The 8,942-nt window shown below is 63.8% G+C and overlaps 1 protein-coding gene across 1 annotated transcript; it reads right to left on the bottom strand.

Annotated features, from left to right (window-relative positions):
* Positions 1–4,116: 4,116 nt before the first annotated feature.
* On the bottom strand, positions 4,117–8,592 carry CBX4 (chromobox 4). Its single transcript, XM_029929073.1, has 3 exons — positions 8,133–8,592; positions 5,907–5,973; positions 4,117–5,660 (listed from the first exon to the last, which is right to left on the bottom strand). The coding sequence occupies exons 1-3, from the start codon at positions 8,294–8,296 to the stop codon at positions 4,245–4,247; spliced, it is 1,647 nt and encodes a 548-aa protein (XP_029784933.1). The 5' UTR covers positions 8,297–8,592; the 3' UTR covers positions 4,117–4,244.
* Positions 8,593–8,942: the final 350 nt, after the last annotated feature.

Here is an 8,942-nt window from a genome sequence, read left to right as displayed (position 1 = left end):
AGGAGGGAGGGCGCAGGGAGGGCTGGCAGGCAGCTTCGGCAAACGCCACTGGGTAGCTGTCCCTCCGTCCAGCTGAGGCCCCAGGCCAGAAGTCGTTAGAAGGCATTTGGATCTGCCCAGGGGTGTTTAATGTTCCCTGGTAAGAAAATAACCTGTGTGTTTACTTGGGGGGCTTTCCAGAAGCGCTCAAGGCCGAGTCCTGACCTCATTCATCCTCAAAGCACATCTTTCAGGGGGACGAGGAAACTGAAGGGCCAGGTTTTGATGAAGGGGAGTGGGGGCCGCATCTGGACCTGCTCTGCCCCGCTCTTCCAGTATGTTCTCCAAGTGTGCGGCTTGGAGCGGGCGGGCGAGAGGAAGAGCCTCTGCCCGGGGCCCGGGGCGGACCAGCCCTGGCCTTCCTTCACCCCGCTGTCCTGTGGTGTCACGGGCGGACCGCGCCTCGCCAACCTCCTCGTGCCCTGACGACCAGGGTGCCGGCGGGGCCCATGCTGCCAGCGCTCGGCGTCTTCTCCCTTCTGTCGGACTGGACTGTCCCTGGGGGTGGGCACTGACCGTGTTGGCGAGTCAGGATCCAAAGAGGGTTTCCAGATAAAATCCAGGATGGCCAGAGAAGTCTGAGTTCACATACATGATGCACTTGTTTTTCTAGTATTAGCGATTCTTCAATATTTCATGAAACACACTAAAAAATACGCATCGTCCCTTTGAAATTCAAGTTCAGCTAGGTGGCCTAGGTGGTTACGTGCTGAGTCTGGCAGCCCGAGCGGGGGCACCCCAACGGAGCAACCGCGGCGAGGCTGAACACCTGACGGCGAATTGGGGTGGGTGCCAACGTCCAGGGGGAGCCAAGCTGGGACTCAGCTGGGGAGGGAGGGGGCCAGCCTCTGAGGGGCGAAGGGGCCGAGTGCCTCCCTGGTGGCGGGTCAGCCTGGGCTCTCTGTGCTCATGGCTCGGCCCCTCAGGAAGGTTCATCTGGAGAAGTCTGGGTCTCCTGGTATGTAGGATTTAGGTCCCGGCTTCCTATTTTGCTTTCTCTCTCCTGAACTTGGACTCAGAGAGTTCGTGACCCTTTGCTTGGGAAGGGCTGGGCCCCAAGTTCGGAAGAAGCAGTCCACGCCCCGAAGACCCGGGGCTAATGGCCCCCCCACTCCCCCAAAGCCAGTGCTCCGGACTCTCTCTGAGAGTTCCCAACCTTTGGCACATCTGTGTCCAAGAGGCCTGGAGGGCGAGTGGGCGTGGAGCACGTCTCTGCAGGACGTAGAGCAGGCGGGTTCACTCTAGGATCACGAAGAAGCACGTGGCGGCCACGCACCCCACACACTGGCCAGCCCTCAGAGCCTCGGGCTCTCATCCCACAAGGGACCCCAAGCCCTGTGGGGTCTGAACAGGACACGATGCTCACGTGGAGTCTTGTGCGTCTGAGGAGCTGGGCACATGACAGGGTCCTGGGGCCAGCATGGCTGCTGGACGCGCTTGGGCCTGGCGCCATGCTGGGCATCCCTGCAGCTCCCCGTGACCTACCTGCTGGCCTCTGTTCCAGCAGGCTCCAGGCTCTCCCTAGGACCACTCTCCTCAAGGACCCATCCCAGAAGCTCTGCCACGTTCCCGGGCTTCAGGCCACCTCCCCCCGGATGGTAGACTGCACTGCTGTCTGCCTTCCCTGATGCCCACAGTGCCATCCTCTAGCTCCCGCCCCCCCCCCAGGCTCAGCCGGGCAGAGGCCACCCACTGGCCGGCAGGGGCGCCCCCAAGGGCCAAGGCTTACCCCCAAGTCACCAGCTGTGCAGATCTGAGCCCCGGGCTCCCCTCGCCACTGCTGATTTTTTTAGTTTCCCTCCACCGGAAAAACAGGGAGCCGAAATCCCTGCCTGGCATGCGTCTTTGTGTGTGTACCAGCCAGTGAACGGCAGGCCCGATTCTAGTGCTGAGCAGGCAGTCTGCCAGGAGCAGTCAAGATCACCCCTCCCTCCACTCCCAGGGTGGCAAAGGGCATTCATTACATGGAGGGGGAGGGGGGAGTGTTTAACTCACTCTAAAGGGGGCTGGGGTGATGGGGGTAGTGGGAGGGACAATTCACAAAAGCCAGGCTAGAAACTCCCAACGGTTTTTTTTTTTTTAGAACTTCCCTTCCCTCTCTCCCCTCCCCCTCCCCTCCCCCACCTCCAGCCGCTGGTGGCCTGCAGCCAACACTGGCCACACTGTCCGCATTCAGGCCTCCCGCCCTCCCGGCCGCCTCTATCTCTTCCCCCGGCCTTCCCAGCACTGCGCTCTCACCACCGCCCCCTCCTCATTCTGAACCGCGTTGACCTCTTCCGCCCTGGCGCCCCGCACAGGCTCTGGCCCTCAGTCCCAGGCCGGCGGGCGGGCGAGGGGCTTTGGAGGGTGGGGGGGCAGCCCGGCACCCACCAGGGCCCCAGTCCCGCGGCCCCTGGCCCTGCTCGGCCACCCCAGTCGGGAGGAAGATCGCTGCGTCTGCAGAAAGCTGGCCGCGACGCTGCATTCCCCGAGTCGCGGCTTGGGGGGGAGGGGGGGGGGAGACGACCTGGTGTTCAGCCCACTCCCCTCGGCCCCTCTGATCCCTTAACCCCTTCCTGCCCCGCGACACCAAGGGCCCCAGCCTCGCGGGTCGGGTGGACTGGGGTCCCGCTCACTGAGGAAACAGGGGCGGGCAAGCCTTGCCAGCCAGGCCTCCTCCCCTCCTCCCCCTCCCCCTCCGCATCCACCACGCAGGAAGCCCCCCGCCCTTGCCCCGGCCGCGCTCGCTGCGCCTCCAGTCGGAGCCTCTGGCCTGGTGGTTTCCGGGGAGAGAGGCTGGCAGAGAAAGAGCCTCGGCGGCTTCCTCGGTGGGGCGGGGCCAGCGATGCCCGCCAGCGACGGAGACAGGGTGGGAGCGTCCCCTCCCCGCCGAACCTGCCTTACCGGGCAAGCGTTACTAAAACCACCCCTGCCCCACCGGGCCAACGCCTGGGCGTGTTGCGCACCGGTGGGTGGGGGGGCAAAGATCAGCAGGTGCCGGGCGGGTGCGGCGCGCGGCTGCGGGGGGGGGGGAGGGCGGGGGTATGGGGGCTGGCCCCACCCACCCCTGCGCGCCGCCAGTTCCCCCCACCCCGTGCACCCCTCCCCCCACCACGCAGGTCCCTGGTCCGCCAGCGCCGTGGGCACCGCGGGCCTGGAAACCCTGGGGGCGAGGGCGACGCCGACCCTCCCCCCCGCAGGAATTCCCCTCTCCTTTGGAGCGCCTCTCGACTTCCGGGGAGCAGGGTCACTCCTCTGGCGCGGGCGCCTCTGCCCAGGAAACCAGGCCACTTTGCTTTTGCAAAGATTTAGCGCAGGACGCAGTAGGTTTCCTCCCTGAAACCTAAGGGGTAGGAGGGGTGGGGAGAGGAGTCCGGCGGCCGCCTCCCGAACCTCCAAACGTCCCCCCTGCACTAATCTCAAACAGCGAAATGCACCTTCAACATCTCCATTTAATATTTACATTCAAGCAGATAATAATTGGAAGCTTATAGTTTAGACATTTCTAGTAGCAGCAGTTTCTAGAGAGCTCGTTTAGCCTTTAAACAAACTTTTTTTTTTTTTTGCACATAGAAACAACACATCCATGTGTACAGTATCAAAAAATATATACCAAGGTGCCTGGCGTTGCAGTTCCAGGAAGGAGAAGGAATGAAATCAACCGAAATACTGAATGAACAGGAGGAAAGGTCAACAGAAAATAGTTTGTCTGATATAGAATATAACATGATCTAGAGAAACTCCATAAATCTAGGTTTTTATATTTCCATATATAAATACCTACAAATAAATATATATATCAGCCCGAAGGGGGTGGTCGGGCCTTTTGAGCTCAAACAATACATTTCAATAATAACACCACGTACAAACGGGAGTAAAGTCTGCACTTGACAAGTTAGCACGGTTAAAATATAATACTATAACTCTGAGACGGAGGCGCATGGCTGCCCTGTCAGTCCCGGAGATCCACGGGGGAGGGGAGGTCCAGCGCGGGGGGGGGGGGGGGGGGGGGGGGGGGGGGGGGGGGGGGGGGGGGGGGGGGGGGGGGGGGGGGGGGGGGGGGGGGGGGGGGGGGGGGGGGGGGGGGGGGGGGGGGGGGGGGGGGGGGGGGGGGGCAGGCCCGGATCCCGGATCTCCCGCAGCTGGCGAGAGAGGAGGAGTCCGCCCCTAGGCACCAGGTGCTAAGCCACCCGCGGGGATGGCGTTCCCCTTCGGAAGCCCTCCGGCTACACCGTCACATACTCCTTGAACGTGACAGTGAGGCAGTTCGCGGTGACGTCGGTGATAATTATATTCCCAAAGAAGGGCTTGAACTCGCTCAGCGGCTCCTCGGGCTCGTCCTGGGCCTCGGCTGGAGGCTTCTCGGCCACCGTCACCGGCGCAGCTGCCGCCACCGACGCCGTCGCGGGAGCCTCGGGCTTCACTTGGAGGGCGCTTGGGGGCTCCCCGGCCTCGCCACGCGTCTTGACGCAGCGCAAGTCTATGGGCTCATCCAGATCCGAGTCCAGCAGGATGACCTCGGGCTGCGGGAGGGCGGCGGTGGGGGACACGTCGGTGGGGTGCTCGGTGGCCGGGCTGCCCCCCAGGCAGGTGGGGGTGCTGATGCTGCGCGCCGTGAGGCGCTTTTTGCACGGCTCTCGCTCGCCGTGGGTCTCAGAGAGACAGCGCTTGCGCGCGTGGGAGAGATTTAGGCCGACCGAGTGGTGGTGGTGGTGATGGTGGTGGTGGTGGTGGTGGTGGTGGGAGGGCGGATGGGAGCTCCGGGCCGGGTCCCAGGCCAGCAGGTCGGGCTTGGTGGTGAGCTGCAGCGGCTGCTCGCCGAAGGCCTCCTTGGTCGGGGAGAGCTTGCGGGAGCCGGCGTCCTGGGGCTGCGGGTCGCCGGCCCCCGGCGCCTCCTCCTCCCTCCTCTTGGATGGTGCTTCCGCCTTCTTCTCGTCTGTCCCCGCTGCCTTTTTGAAAGTCCTGTCGACAGGGGGGTGGCGCTCCTCGGCAGCCCGCTTCTTGTGGCTGGGGGAGCGCGCCTCGCCCTCGGCAGCCTCGCCGGACTTGATCTTCACCGCCTGCATGCCGTTCTCCATGTATTTGCTCATCACGATCACGATGCGTCCGTTCTTGTTCTTGTTCTTGACGATCTTCATCTTGCCCCCAATCCCGTTGCCCGCCACTGCCTCTTTGGGGGCCGGCGTCATCCCGTTGGGGGGGCCTTTCTCGGAGCCCTTGCCTGGAGCCCCTGCCGCACCGGCCAAGGGCTTCACGGCTCCCAGGTAGCCCTTGGCCCCGGCCCCGTGGGCCCACTTGTCAGGGGGGTGGCTCTTGGCGCCCAGGTCCGGGCAAGTGGGGCTGGGCGCCTCCTTGTGGCCTCCCTGGTACTGCAGGTCATACATCTTGGGGTCCGGCTGGTAGGGGTGGTGCTTCTTGCTGTTGAGCTGGTAGTAGTACTTGCCGCTCTTGCCCGGCGGCGGCGGGGGCTTGCCGGTCCGCTCCTTGCTGTGGGGCTGGTACTGGTGGTGCTTCTTGCTGTTGAGCTCGTACTGGTGGCCCTGGCCCTTGCCCTGAGCGCCCAGCTCCAGCTTGGAGCGGTTGTCCGCGGAGGAGTCCTGGAGGCCAGTCAGCACATTGGAGCGGCGGGCAAAGGTAGGTACCTGGGGGAAGGAGGTGGGGATGGAGGGGGGAGGTGAGAAGAGGGAGGAGAAGGAGGCCAGGCCCGGAGTCAGCCTCGGGTGCCAGGAGTGTCCCAGCCCCACGGGGTCAGCAGCTGTGTTCCAGGGGCAGTGTGAACTTGGGTGCTCTGGAAAGACTCTCCCTGCCCTTGGGGCCCGCAGGCAGTTCAGGTGTCAATGTCAAGGGAAAGACCAGTGGACAGCCCTAGGACCAGCGGGGATATTCACCTGCACCACCAGCGGTTTGGGCTTCGGCCCTCTCTTCCGGTAACCCATCAGCTGTTCCTGCCGTTCCCTGGGGGGGGGGGGCGACAGAAGGCAGCGCTGTTAGCCTCGGGGTCACCTCCTTTCCTGCTATAACCTGAGGTGACGCCCGCTCCCCCCACCCCCCTTCACCAGCAGCCAGATCAGCAAGAGGTGGTAGGATCAAGAGCTCAGGGCAGAAGGTCGCCTGCGCCTCCAGCTGGGCGCCACGGTCGGGTCCCAGAGCCCCACTCTGTGCTCACACCGACCCTCCTCTGACCACCGGGTCCCCCGCAAAGGTCTCCCCCAAGTCCTATATCCGCACCTGAACTGGCACCTCCCCCCCCTCCCCGCAGCCTTGCCTCTACATCGGGGAGGCGGCAGCTGGGCGCCCACAGCCTCGGGCCTGTGTCCCGGCACAAAGTGGGGTGGGCGCGGGGGTCCAGGGGACGCAAACAAGTCCAAACGAGGTGTGCACCGAAGTGTCCCACCCCATCAGAGGCACGGGATGCTAATGACCTCATTAAGATTCAGAGAGCGAGTGTCGCCGGCAGAAGGGAGGACTCATTTTCTTAAAGGCCAGGCACTAAACAGGGGGAGGGGCTGCGCCCTTGTTTACATGGCGGCAAATGAGCCAATTAGGGGTTGGGGGCGGGGGCCGGCAGCGGAGGCCACGGCCTGGCCAGGTTCGCAGCCACCAGGTGAACCGGCTCTGGGTCGGCCCGGGCGGAGCGGCTGGGCGGGGCGAGGCGCGGAAGCACCGCCTCCTCGCCGCGGGGGGCTCCCGGCAGTCTCGGTTTCCCAATTATTAATAAAGCCCACCAGAGGTGGCCCCGGTCAATATAACGGCCAGGCTTCCGCCTGCAGCCTGGCGGAGGGTGGCCCGAGGAGCAGATCGTCCCAGCCCTGCCCCCAGCCTGCCAGGGGAGAAAGGGGTGCCTCCCCGGCGTTTGCCAAAGTTGCAACCCCTTCCCGGGCCAGAACCCCGGGCTCTGACGACGCCAGGCACCCTCTTGCCCGTGGGCTAACCCAGGGGAGTTCTGCCATGCCCGGGGGCAAGGGCCTGACTCCAAAGTTGCGTGGCATTGCAACAGCCTGCGTTTTAATTCTTTGGGGACCCATTATGCAACATGGCATCAGCCGCTGACATGGCTACACCGCGGTGAACTCCCAGGTGGAACCGGGGCAGGGTCCCTTCTCGGCGCCCCCCTGCGTCGCGGGAGTGCAACTTCCCCGCCGGTCGCTCTCTCCCAGGGTCTAGAGTTTACAGTTTTAGCCAAACGCGCCACAGGAAATAATGCAAAATAAAAGGGGGGAGGGGTGATGGAAAGCGGCGGGGTGGCCGAGCTCCTGGACTCCGACCGCTCCTCCCCTTCTCGCCCGCTCTGCTCCCCCCACCCTCCCGCCGAAACAGAGAACCACAGCCACGGCGGTGAATCCAGCCGCAGCAGCTGCAGCGCGACAAGCATCTGTGCGCACCAGGATGAGCCCCTCGGCAGAAGCCACCCCTCCACCACCAGGCAGCTATCCCACATACCCTTTGGGCCAACTCCCCCTGCACAGGGGATGCGGATGGACCCCCGCCAAGTGGCCCAGTGGAGGGGGGTGTGAAGGGCACCGGGCACTAGACAGAATCTACCCCCTGCTGATCCCAAGCTCCCCGGGGAGGGGGGAGGGGGTCGAAGCTTGGGGTGGCTGGTGGTGAAGGCCTTGTCAACTTTTCTCCAGCCCCCAACAGGTTAAGCTCAGTTCCGTGACGTCCGGCGGTTTCACAACGCCAGCTCCCTCGGCGCTGCCCCGCGAGGTGCCTGTGCCAAGCGGCCAGTGGCTACAGGAAAGCAACACCTAGGCTCCGGGGGTGGGGCTCGAGGGTTGCCACGAGAGGGGGGCCCCCCGTGGGGAGCCAGGCGCAGCCTCGAGGTCTCCGGGCAGCGGCAGGGCCACCCGCGCGCACCCTTCTCGAAGTTCCCCCCAAACACAAGCCGCGGCTGCTCCGGCCCCGCCCCGCCCCCACCCCCAGGCTGCCGCAACCGCCAAGGACGTTGGTTAGAGGGGCCGAGGCCGCAGCCCTGCCTGTGCAGGCCGGTCGGGGAAGGGGGCTCCCGCCCGCACCCCTCCAGGCCCGCTCCCCCTTTTCCCTTGCTGCGTGGCCCCCTCTCCCACTCCCATATACGGGCACGGCGGCGGCGGCGGCGGCTGGGGGACGCTCACCTGTTCTGGAAGGCGATCAGCAGCCGCGGATCCAGGATGTTCTCCTCCGGCTCCCACGTGTTATATCTTGCAAGGGAAAAGGGAGGGGGACACGGCGTCAAAAAAACCAAGCCGACCTCGCAGCCTCCAGGTGGGGATGACATAAGACCCCACTCTGTCTCCATGAACCGAAAGCTATTTAGCTGTGGATGTGGGCGGGGGGAGTGGAGGGGACATTTCTGCAGGCCTGACACGGTCCCCCACAACCCCCCCCAAGTCAAAATAAACACACAAGGGCAGGAAGAAAGGGGAGGGGTAAGAAAAATGAAACTAGCAGTTTATTTTGCAGTTGTCAAGAATTTTAAGCATGTTACTGCGACATGTTCCAAAGCCACTTTGCTCACCAGGAATCCTGCGTGCAAAGCAGCGGAAAGGCAAAGTCGCAGTCCCCCCCCTCCTCTCGCCAACCCCGAGTCTCCGCGAGGGCTTCAGCTGTTCTCCATTTGACCCCTAATCCGATCACCGTCAGCCAAGCGGCCCCCCCAACACCCCCTTCGCAGCTCTGGAGCCCGGTGTCACGGGCAAGCACCCCCAAATACTCAGCAATATAAAAATATTCCTGTGTGTGTGTGTGTGTGTGTGTGTGTGCGCGCGCGGGTGTGTGTGCGTGTGCCTGCGCGTCTGTCTCCATCCGGTGCCTTCGCATTTCAAATTAAAAAAAAAAAAAAATTCCCCACCAAAAGCGCCGCAGTGACAGTTCCCAACATTTTCTGCCTTTTTTCTTCCTCTCCCCGCACCACTAGGAGGGAAGAGGCGCACAATTGCATTTTC

The sequence above is a fragment of the Suricata suricatta genome, chromosome 17, assembly GCF_006229205.1.
Source record: "Suricata suricatta isolate VVHF042 chromosome 17, meerkat_22Aug2017_6uvM2_HiC, whole genome shotgun sequence".
Classification (NCBI taxonomy): domain Eukaryota; kingdom Metazoa; phylum Chordata; class Mammalia; order Carnivora; family Herpestidae; genus Suricata; species Suricata suricatta.
This window is presented reverse-complemented; position numbering and strand designations above follow the sequence as displayed.

Bases quoted from the DNA above. Each gene is read 5' to 3' on its own strand.
- CBX4 (XM_029929073.1), bottom strand. From the start codon at position 8,296: ATGGAGACAGAGTGGGGTCTTATGTCATCCCCACCTGGAGGCTGCGAG. The intron at 5,974-8,132 runs GTGAGCGTCCCC...CCCCCCCCCCAG, and splicing joins CTGATCGCCTTCCAGAACAG to GGAACGGCAGGAACAGCTGA. The intron at 5,661-5,906 runs GTGAATATCCCC...TCCTTCCCCCAG, and splicing joins CCAAACCGCTGGTGGTGCAG to GTACCTACCTTTGCCCGCCG.